We start from the raw sequence: 17,916 nt of genomic DNA on the forward strand, positions 1-17,916 counted from the left end.
TGAAGTCAACAAAATAGTGTTTCTAATATAAAATGATGTGCTTTAGAACAGGTATGTATTTTTAGACAGGGTGATTTAATAAAAATAACTGAAACGAAATATATTCTTTATAAACAAATACGTACATATATACATATGTATAAGAACGCGTTTGATGCACTGAAATAATTTCTATAATTTTTGTAAGGCCTAACCCACTACATGTCTATAATGTAATGTTACATTATAAAAAATATTTTGGTATCGAAGAAGGTAATTCATGACAGTTGCATTCCCATTAACTTAACCAATCTAAAAACAAATTACTAACTGAAATATCCTCGGTTCTAAACAGTTTACCCAAGCTGTTACATTCGAACACAATTAGCTAGTGGTGATTGACCCCCGCACTTTATAACCGCAAAAATGTGTATCCATATCAACAATTTTATAACAAGCTCACTTTTATTCCACTGCTTATCGGCGTTTTTGGATCCGTAGAAATAGTTAATCCTTAGTTGTCCGATTTCGAACAGATAACACTAAGTTTTCCCGATGCTCTAGGTTTTACAGCTAGAAGGCGACTGCTAACTGAATTTTTTGTGAGTAGAACCCAAGCCGTGCCGAATTAAACGATCCACGGGCTGGAAATTGCAATTAAACCACGCACATTAGATAAAAAGTTTGCGGTGTGACAACAGGCAAGGCAGTTACTTTTGAACTGGGACACGGTTAGCTTATGTCTTATTTGCCAACCAATATTTATAAACTAGTGCCAAGCAAGAAGAGTGGTTTATATGACACTTTAATTACCGCTAAGCGGCTAAGATATCCACAAGGTTGTCAAAGTAATTATGAGATAAAATTATTAGTGCCACCTAAATAGTATGAATAATTTGAGATCATAGTAGTTATAACCATTTGCATTTACCGATATTTGATAACCAGATAATTGAAATATGTTTTGTATGCAATGGCCACAAACAAGCTCCACTGGTTATGAGGTCAATTATTTACCTATTAAAGGTTAACTTTATATTTAACGGGGTGTTTTAAAAACTATAGAAATAACTGTTACTTTCCAAATCAAATGTTTTTCTTCAGTCTGGCAGCCTTGTTCCACTGTAGTTTTTGGTATCAACCTGTCAATTCTATTATATTCCATTTGCAACGCCACGGTCACACTGTCGTGGGGCAAAATAAAAAACTGGCCTGTTCCGAAATAAAATAGGATTTTAAGCGTAAATTAACCGAATCGAGTTGGTCCAGTGTGCCGGTGCGAAATGGCCGCCATAGTACTAACCCGTAATCTCCAGCTGGCCAGTGAGTACCGTGCCTGCGGTCGATAACCGCCAGGCAATCAAATTATGTAATACGATGTTTGTGGCTAACTTTTGGCCCATTCTCTGTCCAATTCCGGATACTTAGAGCACCACGGCAGTGGCGTGGTTGGAGTTTTGTGCCTGCGTGGATATTCCGCCGCTGCTGCGCCGCCGGAAGATGGTCCACGTCCACTGAAGACCACCAATCCGGCTGCCATGAAGCGCGGAACTGGCGGACGTAGCAGTTTCAATGGGATTGTGGCCACTGTGTTTGGAGCCACCGGCTTCGTGGGTCGCTATGTGTGCAACAAACTGGGCAAATCTGGCTCCCAGATGATCCTGCCCTATCGCGGTGACGATTCGGATGTTATCCGTCTTAAGGTCACCGGTGATCTTGGCCAGGTGCTCTTCCACTTCTACAACCTGGAGGATCCCGCCTCCATTCGTGAGGCAGTCAAGCACTCGAACGTGGTCATCAACCTGGTGGGCAGGGACTTCGAGACCAAGAACTTCAAGTTCAAGGATGTCCATGTCAACGGAGCTGAGAGGATCGCTAGGTGAACATCATAGCCAGCATTATTTGCCTGGCCACTTCTTCATTCTAACTTGCATAACGTAAACAACGTTCATTTCCTCAGGATTGCCCGCGAGGCTGGCGTGGAGCGCTTCATCCACCTGTCCTCTTTGAACGTGGAGGCCAATCCCAAGGATCTGTACGTCAAGGGCGGCAGCGAGTGGCTGAAAAGCAAGTACGAGGGCGAGCTGCGCGTACGCGACGCCTTCCCCAACGCCACGATCATCCGTCCTGCGGATATCTACGGCTCCGAGGATCGCTTCTTGCGCTACTACGCCCACATCTGGCGCCGTCAGTTCCGCTCGATGCCGCTGTGGCACAAGGGAGAGAAGACCGTCAAGCAGCCCGTCTACGTTTCGGACGTGGCCCAGGCCATCATCAACGCCGCCAAGGATCCGGACAGCGCTGGCCGCGTCTACCAGGCTGTGGGGTGAGTCAATCTTCAAGTCAAAGTATTTGTACCATGCACATTTTACTGATTTCCTCTATTCGCTGCAGACCTAAACGCTATCAGTTGAGCGAGCTGGTCGACTGGTTCCACCGACTGATGCGCAAGGATCAGAAGCGCTGGGGCTACATGCGCTACGACATGCGTTGGGACCCCACCTTCCTGCTTAAAGCCAAGCTGAACAGTTTCATCTGCCCCGGCACCCCGATCGGCGGTCTGCATCCCGCTCGCATCGAGCGCGAGGCTGTCACCGACAAGGTCCTGACTGGTGTGCCCACGCTTGAGGATTTGGGCGTCACGCTGACCACCATGGAGCAGCAGGTGCCATGGGAGCTACGTCCCTACCGCGCTGCCCTCTACTACGACGCCGAGCTGGGCGAGTTCGAGACTCCTTCGCCGCCCAAGTGCATCGAGGCGCGCGATGAACTGCGCCTGTTTGCCTAAGCGGAGCGAAGCAGCTGTCTGTGTTGATTGGAAATTTTTAGTTGGAATTGTTTAAGGCGATGCGTCAATAAAGAGAAGTCGAAAGATTAAAACACTTTGTCCCAACTTAGTTAAAAATAAAATGTGTACGAAGGAAAACTTACTCTTCCAAATACTATATATACTATGTATTTATTTCATGCGCCTAAATGTGCACACACATGTCCATAAAAAATGGCCATTAGACATAATTAAGGGTCTATCTTACGGTTAGATCGTTAAAATTTAAATATTAAAAGAATAAATATCTTTGAAAAAAAAGCCAAGTGGCTAGAAAAGTTTTGAAAACAGGTTGGCAGTTCGAAGTACCTTTGGTATTTTTCGGTATCTTATTAAGGTGGCATCGCTCCGGCAACTAAATCAAAACAAATGAAATCGCTGTCATCGTGTGGCAACGCTTCGCCCGTCCGATTTTTCTTCCTTTGCGACCAGGAGCTTTTCTGCAGTAGTTTCCTCCGAAACTTACGCCCGTGCAGATTTATGGCCGGAAAATCACAGTACGGAAAATTCGATTTCCCAAGTTTTCTGAGTCTGTGTGTGTGTGTGTGTTTGGTGTGTGTAAAGATTTTCAACTTTTCAGCTTGGTTAAGCGGTGAAAAAAGAATAAATCAACAACAACACAAGCGCGCGCCCGCCTCTCTTTTCGCGTTTTTGTGCGTGTGTGCGTGAGAGTGAGTGTGATAATTATGGCATAAGTGGCATACAAATTATGATAGCGGAATTCCCACGGCCGACGACGAATGTGAATTGGGAAAATCGAAAAAGCAGGCAAAGCCAGGAGGCGGATAAATCGCCGAGCGAGTGCAGCAAATCGATCAGCTGTGACGTCGACGGGGGCAGAAAGTTTGGCCAAAAGAAAAGGTCAAACAAGCAGCAGCAGCAGCAACAACAACAACTGCAGGCGGAACGGAGAGAAGAGGAGCTCTGTCAGAAGCAAGGGGTAAAGGATAAGAATAGTAAGAAGAAGAAGAAGCTAGCAGGCGAGGAGGATACGAAGAAAAAGCAAGAGGAAAGGGAAAATAGCAAGAAGAAGCAGCAGCTTCAGCAGCAGCAAAGGGCAAATAACAAGAAGAAGCAGCGACATCAGCCTCCCCGTGTACAGAGGAAAAAAAACCTCGTCTTATTTTTAGATTATTTACGCCAGTTTGGTGCCGTCGAAAGCGAAATTGTCGCTGTCGAATCAGCCGGCTGCTGTGACGTCAGAGGAGCAGGCTGCTATCACGCCAACGGTAAATACGCCGCCCATAACGGCACTTGGAGCCATTTCGAGCATAAAACCCAAATTTATGCTCTATATCGTCACCTGGAGATCGGTGGCCCGCTCGAACAAGTGCAACAGCAACAGCAGCTGAGGGTCTGTCCAATCAGGACCCGGCTGCGCTTCGAGATGCTCTTCGCGGAGCCACCGCCCACCCAGGGCCACGCCCCCACCGCCCACGGTCACGACCATACGGCCGATGATATGCCAGATGCGCCACCTGGCGGCGAGCCGGTCATCCCAATGCTGCAGGATCAGCAAAACAGCGAACTTATGGCCGGTGAGTCTAATCTAAAGATATTAAGTTTAAAAATAATAAGCGGGGGGGAAGAGATTACTTTTAAAAATAACATAATTTAAGCAACTAATTTTTAAAAGCCTATCAAGAATTAAGTTTGTTATGCATGCTAAATAATATATACATAATATATACATATATAAAAAAACTAAAGGGATATGACTCATTAGATAAAATGAGTCTATAATAAAAAGCTAGCCCTCGAACGATATGTATGACAACCAAACATTTTTATAATTTCTAATTTAATACAGACAAATAGTGAGAGATTCATTTGTATTTATACATTTATACCCTTTTCTCGTAAACTAAAAGAGTATACTCGGCTAGTTAAAAAGTACGTAGCTGGCGGAAGGAAGCATTTCCTGCACTCAGAAAAATTGTGCTCAGCGTACTTAGTGAAGAAGATGGTTTATGGTTTCGAGAAGAAAACGATCTCAACGTTAATATTTTCTGGTGGAAAAGGTATCGAGTGTAAGATTGTGGAAGAGGGCTGTCTGAAAAAAAAAAAAGGTAGACAAATGAGAGCAAAGCCATTTGCAATCTGAGAATGGTTCTATCTCGATTTCTCAAATCGAGATCAATGATAACGGGGTTTTCTCTGAGTGCATCGAATAAAGTAACTATACATTTTCTTGAGCAGGATAACCAGCCTAGTTTTTTTCAGAACATTGCCACGCCCAGTCTGACCCCCACAAACCGACAGAAACTGTCACGCCTACATTTTAAATATTATTTTTTATTTTTTTTTTCCCCTTTTTTTTATTTGTTTTACCAATTTTTATAGATATGACAAAAGCATTTTGTCCACTGGTATCGACAACAAACTGCAAAAAGCTGTTATGCCCACAATTTTTAATTAATTTTTTCCCAAATTTGTAATGGGTATCTGATAGTCGAAGAACTCCATCAAAGCGTGCTCTTTCGATTTGGTAAACATATATTGTATACTTATAAAATTCTCATATCAACTTTTTTAAGTTTGCGAAAATGTCACTATTTATTCACAGTCATATGGAAAGTTTAGGCATGCATACTCAACCCATATTTTAAGACACGAAAATATGTTAAATAATTGTTTATGGCTTCCTTTAAAAAGTTCTAAAAGTAGCTGACTTTACATTCAAGAAAAACTAGGAATGCAGGTATATTGCGCTACGAGTAAATCAGAACCTTATGGTTATAGTAAATCAGAACCTTATGGTTCCATTCTCACTAACAAGAGAGGGAAATGTTTGTTTGTATTAATAGCTGGGATGAATAATGTTAATATATCGTGCAAATTTCAGCTATTTTCAAAACAAACTTTTTAATTCTCTTGTTTGCGTTTTGCTTACGATTTCTTTGAATCACAAAACAAAAACTGATTGGGCATATTCGGTATTGGTTTGTTTTCTGCGAGAAATTTTATTTAGAAAGCTGAAACATCTTACAAGTTTAAACGATATATTTTGTAAATGACAAAATAGCGCCATCTTCGAGTATAATTTTTTTTCCAGTGCAGCCATAACTATATTTGCCATAAGACTGAGGCGTATAAATTAGATTTAAACTGGAGTTGTCAGGCTATTCTGGCGTTGGCCAGTTCGCGGACAGAACACCTAAAATGGCGCAGTTTAAGTTTCTTAGACCCCTGGTGACAGTATTGGTTAATCGTTCTGGAATCGGAAAAGCCAGTGTTTGGCACGCGGTGATCGTTACGTTTATGCACTACTTCTCCTGGGGTCTTCTCACCGTGCCCTTCATCGAGAAACTGTCGGGATCGTTTGGGAATCGCGTCCTTCTCGTGGATGGACTGGTTTACGGAGTGAGAGGAATCCTGGGATTTGTGACCACGCCTGTGATGGGCGCCATTTCCGATTTCCGTGGCCGAAAAGTGGTGATGCTACTGGCTGTGGCCACCACCTACGCTCCAATTCCATTCATGATGTTGAAGAGTTGGTGGTTCTTCGCCATTCTCACTGTGAGCTCCATCTGTGGGAGCACTTACTCCTCTTCATTGGCCTATGTGGCAGACACAACTAGTGTTGAGAATCGTTCGAAAGGATATGGCTTTGTGGCGGCCAGTTTTGGGGCTGGAATAGCCTTTTCGCCATCGTTGGGGAATTATTTGATGAAATCGTATGGGTCTGCATCCGTTATTTTGATAGCCACCATCACTGGCATGATGAATATCTTGTTTATCATATTTGCGGTGCCAGAGAGCTTAGTTTTAAAAGAAAAAAAGAAAATGGTGGATAAAAAGACTGATAACAAGATGGAGGACATAAACCCAAAGGAAAGGAAAGAGATCCTAAATAGAGAGGAAAAGTTGAATAACCTTGTTTTAGCGAACAAATCCAACCACGGCACATCACAAAATCTAGTCACAAATAAAGAGCGGAGCCAAAAGTTCAACAAAGAAGACGAAAACCTACAAAATGATTTAACTGAAAAGGAGAAAAATGATAATGGATCCCCAAACACTTCCGATCTTTGGAAAGTGCTGCGTAAAAGTCGTAAGGATAAGAACCTACTCGTGATATACCTCATAACATTCCTGTCGATTTGGCCCTTTGCAGGAGTGGATTCTACTGCACCCGTATATCTCAAGACTAATATGGGATTTGAGTACGAGGAGGTGTCCATGATGTTGGGATTACTGTCTGTACTGGCGATAACATCGAATCTCCTCTTCGGTTATATTATGAACATAGTAGGGGTGAAGTGGTCGATCCGTCTGGGACTTTTTCTATTGTTCCTGCAAATGCTTTTCTTCGGCTTTGGAACCCATCATTGGATGTACTGGTTAAGCAGTATCTTGGCCGCACTGGCAACAATTATACCCGCTGCCAATAATGCGGTGGCTTCCATCTACGCCAGTCCCGAGAATCGGGGTGCTGTCCTGGGCATTATCTCTGGCATCGAGTGCTTGAGCGAGGGTTTGGGACCTGCCTTTTTCGGAGTACTCTTCTTCATTTTCCAGGATGATGCGGATACTGATCTTAAAGTCAATTCTCCAATTCCAATGCCCTTCGTCATAAGTGCCATTAGTGTATTTGTGGCCATCGTCTTGACAGGTTTTATTAAAAAGGAGACTGTCGAAAAGGAACCATTGATCTATAAGATCATAGACGACGCTACCGAGGATGAGCTAGAACCGCTTGCGAAAACCACATTTAAATATGAAAAGAATAATGGCTATGTAAAACTAGAGATAGATGACAACTATGATATGGAACGTAAAGAACGTAGCTTTAAATAATTGTTATTTAATTAAACGTTATATAAGTTTTTCATAAAATGTTCACTTGTTTAAAGTATTCAACATGAGAGAATGCTATAGTCGAGTTCCCCGACTATCAGATACCTATTACTCAGCTAGTGGGAATTCGATCGCGAAATTTGAGCCTTTTTCTAGGATATCGATAGATACTAGGTAATAAAATGAGACAAAATTTAAAAATTTAAAAGTGTGGGCGTGGCTTCAGTGTTCTTGGTATACCAAATTTCGCAATTTTATAGTTACTGAGATCTCGACGTTCATACCGACAGACGGACGGATGGACATCGCTAGATCGACTCTGCTATTGATCCTGATCAGGAATATATATACTTTATATGGTCGGAATCGCATCCTTCTGCCTTTTACATTTTTTTTTTTGAAAAATCTAGTATACTCTTTTACTCTAACGGATATAACTAATCAAATAGAAATTGTTCGATTTTCGGGCTATATTAAATTTTAATATAATATAGAAGGCGTAAAATATGAGTTCAGTTCAATTGAATCAAACTAAATCACCTTTTGACGAGGTAATAATCATCTTTTGGGTTAAATACATTTATAAATTTTATAATTTATAAACGTCCCACACCCACAGTATTGAAAAATGATTTTTTTGGATTTGCCAATTACAACCGCCGATATGACAAAATATGTTGAAATTTCTTGATTGTACTAGCTTGATTCTACTAGCTGAGTAAAGGGTATCTGATAGCATTGGAATTCGACTTAGGCGTTCTGTCTTTTTTGAAAATGGACGTGGCATAGCAAAAATAAAAGGTGGGATATAATGCGGGTCAAACGATACAAAAATTTTAATTTGATGTTTTCAATCGATATTTACTTTTAAAAAATTTTTTTGATGAATAGGTTACTTTCCAAAAGTCCCTCGTCCCCCGTTTTTTTACATTTTCCAGTTTGATTTTAACCTTATTTTCTCACAAATGTTTCAGGAACTTTTTATGCAATCCCTTTCGTTTTTGTGCTACCTTTCGATTGTTTTGCCACACGTTAAGATCGGAAAACCACAGCACACGTTCCCAGTGAACTGATTGGTCATGGGTAGAGTAAAAGGGTATACACGTTTCGTTGAATTGGTATATAAGCGTTTGTGACCCTATAAAGTATAGATATTTTTGTCCATATGAACGTCTCGATTTCAGGAACTCTAAAAGCTAGAAAGTTGAGATAAAGGTCTTAGATTCCAGAGACATCCATATATATTTCCTGTTGTTTTATTATATTTTTTCTCCATATCTATTAATAGGCCAGAAAAATGTTAAACTTTTTCATTCGCACTTCCATTAGCTGAGTAAAGGGTATCTGATAGTCGGACAACTTGAATCTAGCTGTCAAACCCTTTTGGATCAAGCCCACGCCGAAAACCGTTCACACTGTCACACTTGCCCTGTTGAAATCTCTTTCGTTGTTGTTTTAAATTATACTAGTTTACTTGAAATATTCTATGGATATATCAAAGGCATTTTAAACTTTATTACTGGGACTCCCACCATTTGAGTAACGGGTATCTGATAGCGTTTTCCTTTGTTTTGTTATATATTTCGTACTAACAATATTCTCATAAAAATTAATGAAGCTCCAGATATTTCACAAAATTGTAGAGGATAATTGTACTATTTATTCAAAGTCATATGACAATTCTCGAACCATATTTTAAGGCACGAAATTGTGTTAAATAATTGTTTATGGTTTACTTTAAAAAGTTTGGAATGTTTGGTTTTACATTCGAGAAAAACTGTGAATGTAGGTATATTGCGCTACTTGTTGGTTTAAATAATTAGTTTATATGCTACTTGTAAATGGGAACCTTTTGTTTTAATTGAGGGAGAAAGGATGAATAATATACATATATATTCGAAATTTGTGTAGCTCTCTTTCAAATAAACTCAATAAAATCGGTAATATTTTGTTTGTACATAAAATGTACAAACTTAAGCTGAAACATCTTAAAAAACGATATATTTTTTAAACGACAAAATAGTATAGAATAGTTCGAGTATCATGTTTTTTCCAGTGCAGCCATAACTATATTTGCTATAAGACTGAGCCGTATAAATTGGATTTAAACTGGAGTTGTCAGGCTATTCTGGCGTTGGCCAGTTCGCGGACAGAACACCTAAAATGGCGCAGTTTAAGTTTCTTAGACCCCTGGTGACAGTATTGGTTAATCGTTCTGGAATCGGAAAAGCCAGTGTTTGGCACGCGGTGATCGTTACGTTTATGCACTACTTCTCCTGGGGTCTTCTCACCGTGCCCTTCATCGAGAAACTGTCGGGATCGTTTGGGAATCGCGTCCTTCTCGTGGATGGACTGGTTTACGGAGTGAGAGGAATCCTGGGATTTGTGACCACGCCTGTGATGGGCGCCATTTCCGATTTCCGTGGCCGAAAAGTGGTGATGCTACTGGCTGTGGCCACCACCTACGCTCCAATTCCATTCATGATGTTGAAGAGTTGGTGGTTCTTCGCCATTCTCACTGTGAGCTCCATCTGTGGGAGCACTTACTCCTCTTCATTGGCCTATGTGGCAGACACAACTAGTGTTGAGAATCGTTCGAAAGGATATGGCTTTGTGGCGGCCAGTTTTGGGGCTGGAATAGCCTTTTCGCCATCGTTGGGGAATTATTTGATGAAATCGTATGGGTCTGCATCCGTTATTTTGATAGCCACCATCACTGGCATGATGAATATCTTGTTTATCATATTTGCGGTGCCAGAGAGTTTAGTTTTGAAGGAGAAAAAGGTTATGTTGAATGAAATTAATGATAACAAGGTGGAGGACACGAAAGCGGAGGACATAAGCCCCAAGGAAAAGAAAGAGATCTTAAATGGAGAAGTAAAGTTGACTGTTGATGCGAAGAAACCCACCTCACAGAATCTAGTCGCAAGTAGAGAGCAGGACCAAGAGTTAAACAAAGAGGAAAACCTACAGAATGATTTAACCGAAAAGGAGAAAGATGATAATGAATCCCTAAACACTTCCGATCTTTGGAAAGTGCTGCGTAAAAGTCGTAAGGATAAGAACCTACTCGTGATATACCTCATAACATTCCTGTCGATTTGGCCCTTTGCAGGAGTGGATTCTACTGCACCCGTGTATCTGAAAACAAATATGGGATTTGAGTACGAGGAGGTGTCCATGATGTTGGGATTACTGTCTGTACTGGCGATAACATCCAATATCCTCCTTGGTTATATTATGAATATAGTAGGGGCCAAGTGGTCGATCCGTCTGGGACTTTTTCTATTGTTCCTGCAAATGCTTTTCTTCGGCTTTGGAACCCATCATTGGATGTACTGGTTAAGCAGTATCTTGGCCGCACTGGCAACAATTATACCCGCTGCCAATAATGCGGTGGCTTCCATCTACGCCAGTCCCGAGAATCGGGGTGCTGTCCTGGGCATTATCTCTGGCATCGAGTGCTTGAGCGAGGGTTTGGGACCTGCCTTTTTCGGAGTACTCTTCTTCATTTTCCAGGATGATGCGGATACTGATCTTAAAGTCAATTCTCCAATTCCAATGCCCTTCGTCATAAGTGCCATTAGTGTATTTGTGGCCATCGTCTTGAGTGGTTTCATTCAGAAAGATACTCTTGGAAATGAAGAAACTAGAGACGCCAACGAAAGCCATCTTTAAAGGGGAAAAATAAAGATATTTTTAACTAGATATTAAGGACTGCTACTGTGGTTTGGATTGTAAAGAAACTAGATTTACGTAACTAATTTTTAACTTAATTAAAGTCGTTAACGCGAAACTTTTGGACTGGCAAATATCGACTGTTTAAACGTGTAGAAAGCTTTAAGTTTTTATACCATTTTCCGACTCACCTTAGCGTTAACTACATTAACTAATCACCAAAAGGTATTAGCTACGCTAAAAGACCATACAAATTGTGATATCAGCTTAATTTCTAAACTCGAAAGATTAGTATTAATTAGTTAGTGCAACATTAACATTATATACATATGTCCAAGTTCGGTCTGAAAAGGTTACTCGTATCGCTGGCCTCCATTTCGGGAATTGGAAAACCAAGTGTTGGGCACATACTAGTAGTTGTTTTTCTGGAATACTTCGCATGGGGCCTGCTGACAATGCCCATGATAGCCACTCTAAAGGAGACCTTCCCAGACCACACGTTCCTCATGAACGGATTGGTCATGGGTGTCAAGGGAATACTCTCGTTTCTATCGTTGCCCCTGATCGGAGCTCTATCGGATATATATGGGCGGAAAGTGCTGCTCCTTATAACAGTGATCTTCACTTGCCTACCGATCCCCATGATGACCATGGATAACTGGTGGTTCTTTGTGATCAGTTCGCTCAGTGGAGTCTTGGGCGTTAGCTTCTCAGTGGTTTCCGCCTATGTGGCGGATGTTACCACAAAGGAAGATCGCTCTAGATCCTATGGACTGGTATCGGCCACCTTTGCTGCCAGTTTGGTGATCGCCCCGGCAATGGGTAATCTCATAATGGATCTTTACGGAATTAATACTGTGGTGCTAGTAGCAACGTTGGTCTCCACAACGAACGTGATGTTTGTACTGCTGGCTGTGCCCGAAAGTTTACAACGAAACGTTAGATCCACTGGATTGAGCTGGAGACAAGCGGATCCTTTTCAATCCCTGCGAAGAGTGGGCTCGGATCCCAATATCCTGCTACTGTGCATAGTGGTGTTCATGTTTCTACTTCCCGAAGCTGGCGAATACTCCAGTGTGCCAGCCTATCTGAAGCTGACAATGGGATTTGATTTCACGGAACTCTCCACGCTGGTGGCCCTAATGGCCATATTGAGCATTTCGATAAACGTGACCTTGGGATCTATAGTGAAAGCATTGGGTGCCAAGAAGGCTATAATACTGGGATTGCTTCTGGAACTGCTGCAACTAATACTCTACACCATAGGAAACGAAAAGTGGCAAATGTGGCTGGCCGGAAATGTAGCTGCCCTGAGTTCCATCACCTTTCCGGCCGTAAGTGCCTATGTATCCCTCTACACGGATGCCGAAACCCAGGGAGCAGTTCAGGGCATGATCACGGGCATGTCGGGATTGTGCAGTGGACTTGGACCCGCTCTGTTCGGTATCGTATTCTACCTATCCGACATGGATTTGGATGAGGATCGGATTTTGATAGGCAGTGTAAGTGGAGATCGCACGGTGGCCGGTCCCTTTATGATTGGAGCTATCTCTGTGTTTATCGGCATTCTGTTGGCGTCGTATATCCCAGAAGAAAAGGTTTCCAGGGGAAGGAGAGAGGAATTTTCCGCACTGAAGTATATTATTGAAATGGAGGAGGCGCCAACATTATAGTTTAAGCAAATCGTTATTAAGATAGATTGTTTTGTTTAAAATATGAGTAGTTGCCATAATATAACTTGTTTACAAATAAGAAACATTTTCGGTAGAAAATCAAAATATAAACTTAATTAAGCTTTAACTTAGAAGGCTGCGAAAGTTCTTTTTAATTTTTAATATTTTAGCCCGCACCTTATTTGCAATAATGAAAATAGTTGAGATTTAGTGGGTTAAGATTTAGACGCTATGTCGGTCGTTGTCTTCATTTAATCAGCCACTTTAGCACAGCCTCTCAGTCGACGACCGCGTCTGTTTATTTTGGTTTTTGTTTTCCAATTTCCTTGGCATTTCCCTGCTATTTATTTATAAATTTTCATTTTGCTCTTCTTATTTGTTTAGAAGCTGCAAAATCACAACAGTTTGTTGACTCTTACGCAACAGTCTGGCCTTTTGTTTGTTGTGCCCATCAGCATGTTGCAATCGGTAGCAAAAGAAATTGCAAAAGATAATTTATTAACAACAATTGCAGAAACCCATAAATAGAACAAGCTGTCCTGAAATATACACATGTATATTTCCCCATCTTTTGGCAAACAAGCGTTCCTGTTTGGCAGATGTATACCCTCAGTTTTTTGTGATTTTTTGGTTTTGATTTTTTGGTTTTGATTTTTTGGTTTTGCTCAAACACAGGCGCAAAGCCGAAAACTTTCCATTTGAAAAAGCGAGAATCCCATTAAATTTGTACGTACGTATGTATATAAAACCAAACGTATGTAAAGAGCCATAAAGTTGAGAAAATAGTGTGATTATTCTGAAACACGTGCATGCAAAACCGATTCTCTTACTCTCTTAGGGACCTGAAAATATGGGGAGAACATGAGAAAGAGTCTCACTGGCGTCGACTGGGTAAATATTATTTAAGCGAGATGCAGGGGCGGATTCAATTGGATTCGGGTGCGGAACAGGGTGTCGAAAGGTAAAGTTTTGTAATATAATAGATACTTTGTATATGAGTAAATTAAATTGTGTACTTATTTTCATTATCTCGTTGGGCATCAACCTTGATTTTAATCTTATTTATTCTTAAATTTACCCAATATATGAACCATAAATTATATGGTACATATGATATAAACAGGTTTTTTGTATTTGAGATGAGAGAAAATGCCAAACCATGTATGTACATAGCTTTAGAATAACTGTAGCGAAATTTCAGTGACACAACTTTTATCTCGCTATGTTGGTGTTGTATGCCTCCTTCTTAGGTTTTTTCAGCCGCGTCTGGGATTTCTGCCATTGGCCTTCAATTTCGATTCTTTGGCGAGCATTATAAACTAGTCACACAAATGTATGGAACATATGTTCACACGAATCCGGCAACCAGACGACTTGCATATGTACAAAAAAATGCGAAACTATTCCGTGATTCAAGAGAACGCCACTTTGTTGCTACACGGGACGAAATATTGGGGTGGAAGGAAGGGGTTGAAATCGATAAGCCTTGACTTGATAAGACGTCTGTGCCACCCAGCCAATACCCCTTCCATTTCACTACTCTGCTAAATGCGATGCGAATTTCTATGGGTTTTAATTAGCGTTGCGAATGTCTGATGACCGGGAAAACGATGGGAATCGTTAGTTACACTAGTTTAAAGCCACCTCCTACTTACTGACTAATCCCACAAATGCTACTGTACGCAATCAACAATCCGCGTCCGGAACGCAGTATTATTATGTCACTAGAACTGGCATCGGGCGTCTCTTATCAATTATCTTGGAGCAAATCGAAAATTAAGCGCGTTACCAGGCGGAGAAATCGGTTACAGTTTTTCCCGCTGACCGATAACTCCTTGACCTTTTGCTACTTATGTATATAAATATGTACATAGGCGACTTTAAGTAAAAAAAATGGCCTCGGATCTGATGGAAAGTTTATTTCCTCTTGTCACTGAACTTTGCCAATGTCGACGAATTTATGCAAAAAATATATTTGGGTCTGGCTTTGCTTTTTGCTTATGCTGAAAGAGAATCGACCAGTTGTGAGAGTGAGGTTGAGATACCCTTCGAAAGCGCCTCTTGACTATCTGAAAGACTATGAAGAAATTGGTATTGTATTGAAACATTACAATACAAAAACACAACACTATTATAACAACAAAAACTTTAAACACATGTGTTTTTAAAAATTTCTCCGTGAATTCAAATTTAAAGATCGGGTTTCATTTTGGGTTGTAAATTATGAACTGAAATTCTAAAGCTGAAGTTAGGGTATCCATGGTGCGCTCTCTTGAAAACCGATTCCCATGTGATGGAGTGATAGGCGAACACGTGAGAGAGCGGGAGAAGTATGGGGCAAAGCATAGAACGCGATTACGATTACTGGGGGCCCCTCTTTCTGCGCTTTGGTGCTTCTCTTTCTGCCGGCTTTTCGAGTCTCTTACGCAAAAAGGCCTTCATTTGGAAAGCCCACGTCGTGGAGATCGGATCGCATTAATTAGCCTGCTTAAAAGCCTGTAAATTCCAAAACATGTCCGTTTTAAACTAATATAAATAACGATTGCATATGCCTCTGCTTATTACAGGCACCGCCAGCAACGTCGAGCTAATGGAGGCCATGAAGAAACTAGACGCGGACCTGGTGGCTCTTTTCGCCACTGCTGCCTCCGCCGAGCCTCTTAAGATTAGGAAACAGCAGGAGATCCTGTGGCCGGAAGCCGAGCCGGAGCAAATCGCCCAGGATTCGGAGGATGATGAGCTGGTGATGACGCCAGAGCTCTTCCGCAGCTGCAACGCCTTGCAGCTCCACTTGGAGGCACTGACATTGCAGCCGGAGGGGACCCAACGCATGGAACTGGTTCAGAACGAGGTGCGACCCATTTTCACCGTGGAGTGCCAGCTGTCGGGGGACTTGATCCGTAAAGTGCCGCGCCAACCGATGTTCCACATCATGCAGTTCGAGTCGGAGAAGTTCCAGAGCCTGACGCAGTGTACCCGTTTCGGGCAGACGGCTGAGCGTCAGGTCGATATGGAGGATAAGACCCTGCAGGATCCGGAACAGAGCGCTGGCCATGTAGACATCACGGTTTGGTGGCGCGAACCCGGCACCTGTCTCAACGAAATGCTCGGCATGGGCCGCCTGGAGCTCAGGGAGCTCTACAAGGCATCCCTGTTGGAGCAGTGCAAGTGCATTGCCATTCGGCGACGCGACGTCCACCTGGGTAGCGTGTACTTGAAGATCAGTCTGCTGCAGAGTTTGAATGGTAGCCCGGAGCAGCCGCAGCAACAGCAGCCGGGCCAAAAGAACGAAAGTGGAAACAAGGCAGCAGGTGAATATATATGACTAATGTCGTGTGGTCGCCAATCGCAAGAACCATTGATTCTTGGGCCCAAAAATCGAATACATCTGATACTAGCTGAACCACACGACTACAGCCACAACAACTACCAATTCTACCACCAAGCAGAACAACAAATGCTATACAAATACCAAATCTACACGAGCCGCCCACAACCACGCCCACGCCTCCTGCACTTACTCTATATGTTATTGATTGCCGTTATCCAAGTGCTGCCCATCATTCTGTCAATAAAAACTTTTCATTTTCAAAAAAGAAAGCAAAACAAAACAAAAAACCACCAACAAAACCAAAAAACAACAAATCTGTTTCGTGTTTTATGTTTTCTCTATCCCAGCTATAATTTAAATCATACATTTTGTTTTCCAACAGCTTTTGATTGTGACCGTGTCAAGCACAGTGGGTTATGATTTTCCATAGGTTAGGTTATTATTATAGAATTAGGAAAACGGGAACTTTTTAACAAATTGAAATAATAGTATTTACATGAACTGAGTTTCGTATGAAACGCGGATTTAACATTTGTTTAAAACCGTACTAAGAATTTTTCAAGGATTTTTCGTTTTTTAAATATTTATTATTATATTCAAATTCATATTTAATTAAAATGTAATTAGCAATTTCATTCCCTGAATTCAAACAATTTTCGAACAGATTTTTCGAATTCAAAATACCAGAATTCAGTTTCTTTTAATTGATACCCTATTATTTGAATCACACATTATCAGTACACCGCTTAATTATCTGATAGAATCGAGAATTGAATTGGTCTATTTTTAGCCCAACCGATTCCAGTATCTGCCAAGTTGTCAGTTGTCCGCTTGTGGTGCACGTGCTATTACCGATTTCACCCGGTTTTACCCGCTTGCCGGCGCAATCTCCCGTTCCGCTCGAATCGATTTTCGAGTCCGATCGTCTGTTGCCAAGGCGATAAGCACCGGATCGAAGATCGCAGCTGATTCAGTTCTTGAAGCTTGCTTAATCCGAATCTGCTGGTTCAAGGTCCTCTGAACGACGTTGAACTCTGATTAATGGCACCATGCATGGGTCTACTATCTCCAATTTAGACTATATTACTAATCCCTTTTCCGTTTTGCAAACTTTCCAGTTAACTGCAACTCGAAGGCCGTTTTAACGCCCCCTCAGCCGCCGGCACCGCCACCTCCTCCTCCCCAATCCAACAACAACAGCAAAGCCATCTTGGAGTGCATCAACTTCATGGCGGAGACCAATAAAGTCCGTCTCCTCAGGGGCTATCTCTACGCCGGGGAGCTGCGTCAATTAACGGCGGGTAGCAAGACCGCCTGCCAGGAGCTATCGCTTGAGCCCTTCTGGCAGCCACAGCCACTGCTGACCAATATCACCGATGGGGGATCCTTCGAGCTGCAGGAGCAGTTCGCCATCATCAATGATGAGCGCTTCCTGCAGAGCGTCGAGCGGCAGCAGCTGGTCATGGAGCTGCGTCCATTGGGAGGAGTCGTACGACTTCCGCTGCACCAGTTCTTCATCGCCTACAGAGACTCCAGCATCACAAATCATCTGTGCAAGGGAAAGGTGCGATTAAAGTTCACTTAATACATATATATTTATATAATACTTGAAATAGATATATTTTTGA

The 17,916-nt window shown here is 41.9% G+C and overlaps 5 protein-coding genes across 10 annotated transcripts in view; all 5 read left to right on the forward strand.

The window, feature by feature from the left end:
* Positions 1-1,137: 1,137 nt before the first annotated feature.
* LOC6616321 (NADH dehydrogenase [ubiquinone] 1 alpha subcomplex subunit 9, mitochondrial) lies at positions 1,138-2,859 on the forward strand. Its single transcript, XM_002040645.2, has 4 exons — positions 1,138-1,302; positions 1,408-1,858; positions 1,940-2,305; positions 2,374-2,859. The coding sequence occupies exons 1-4, from the start codon at positions 1,263-1,265 to the stop codon at positions 2,765-2,767; spliced, it is 1,251 nt and encodes a 416-aa protein (XP_002040681.1). The 5' UTR covers positions 1,138-1,262; the 3' UTR covers positions 2,768-2,859.
* Positions 2,860-3,201: 342 nt separating this feature from the next.
* Positions 3,202-17,916, forward strand: part of LOC6616326 (C2 domain-containing protein 3) — a 16,341-nt gene continuing 1,626 nt past the window's right edge. Inside the window, exons 1-3 of one of the 4 annotated variants that reach the window (XM_032719937.1) lie at positions 3,210-3,303; positions 15,525-16,268; positions 17,407-17,852. In XM_032719937.1, the coding sequence (XP_032575828.1) occupies positions 15,548-16,268; positions 17,407-17,852 (1,167 nt within the window). In that variant the 5' untranslated portion in view covers positions 3,210-3,303; positions 15,525-15,547. Of the gene's footprint in view, positions 4,345-15,371; positions 15,456-15,524; positions 16,269-17,406; positions 17,853-17,916 lie in introns of those variants that run through there. The other 3 variants (XM_032719935.1, XM_032719936.1, XM_032719938.1) reach the window with 3 other exon arrangements.
* LOC6616323 (hippocampus abundant transcript 1 protein) lies at positions 4,674-7,645 on the forward strand. 2 transcript variants are annotated; one of them, XM_032719939.1, is made up of 2 exons: positions 4,674-6,860; positions 6,924-7,645. In XM_032719939.1, exons 1-2 carry the CDS (start codon positions 5,969-5,971, stop codon positions 7,604-7,606), a joined length of 1,575 nt encoding a protein of 524 aa, XP_032575830.1. In that variant the 5' UTR covers positions 4,674-5,968; the 3' UTR covers positions 7,607-7,645. The 2 variants fall into 2 exon arrangements, with proteins under 2 accessions (XP_032575830.1, XP_002040683.1); XM_002040647.2 differs by having other exon boundaries at positions 4,675-7,645.
* On the forward strand, positions 9,074-11,314 carry LOC6616324 (hippocampus abundant transcript 1 protein). Of its 2 annotated transcripts, XM_032719941.1 has the most exons (2): positions 9,074-10,658; positions 10,722-11,314. In XM_032719941.1, the coding sequence occupies exons 1-2, from the start codon at positions 9,770-9,772 to the stop codon at positions 11,282-11,284; spliced, it is 1,452 nt and encodes a 483-aa protein (XP_032575832.1). In that variant the 5' UTR covers positions 9,074-9,769; the 3' UTR covers positions 11,285-11,314. The 2 variants fall into 2 exon arrangements, with proteins under 2 accessions (XP_032575832.1, XP_002040684.1); XM_002040648.2 differs by having other exon boundaries at positions 9,075-11,314.
* Positions 11,409-15,260, forward strand: LOC6616325 (hippocampus abundant transcript 1 protein). The gene has a single exon (XM_032719942.1). It carries the CDS (start codon positions 11,614-11,616, stop codon positions 12,955-12,957), a length of 1,344 nt encoding a protein of 447 aa, XP_032575833.1. The 5' UTR covers positions 11,409-11,613; the 3' UTR covers positions 12,958-15,260.

Source organism: Drosophila sechellia, chromosome 3L, assembly GCF_004382195.2.
Source record: "Drosophila sechellia strain sech25 chromosome 3L, ASM438219v1, whole genome shotgun sequence".
In the NCBI taxonomy this organism is placed as follows: domain Eukaryota; kingdom Metazoa; phylum Arthropoda; class Insecta; order Diptera; family Drosophilidae; genus Drosophila; species Drosophila sechellia.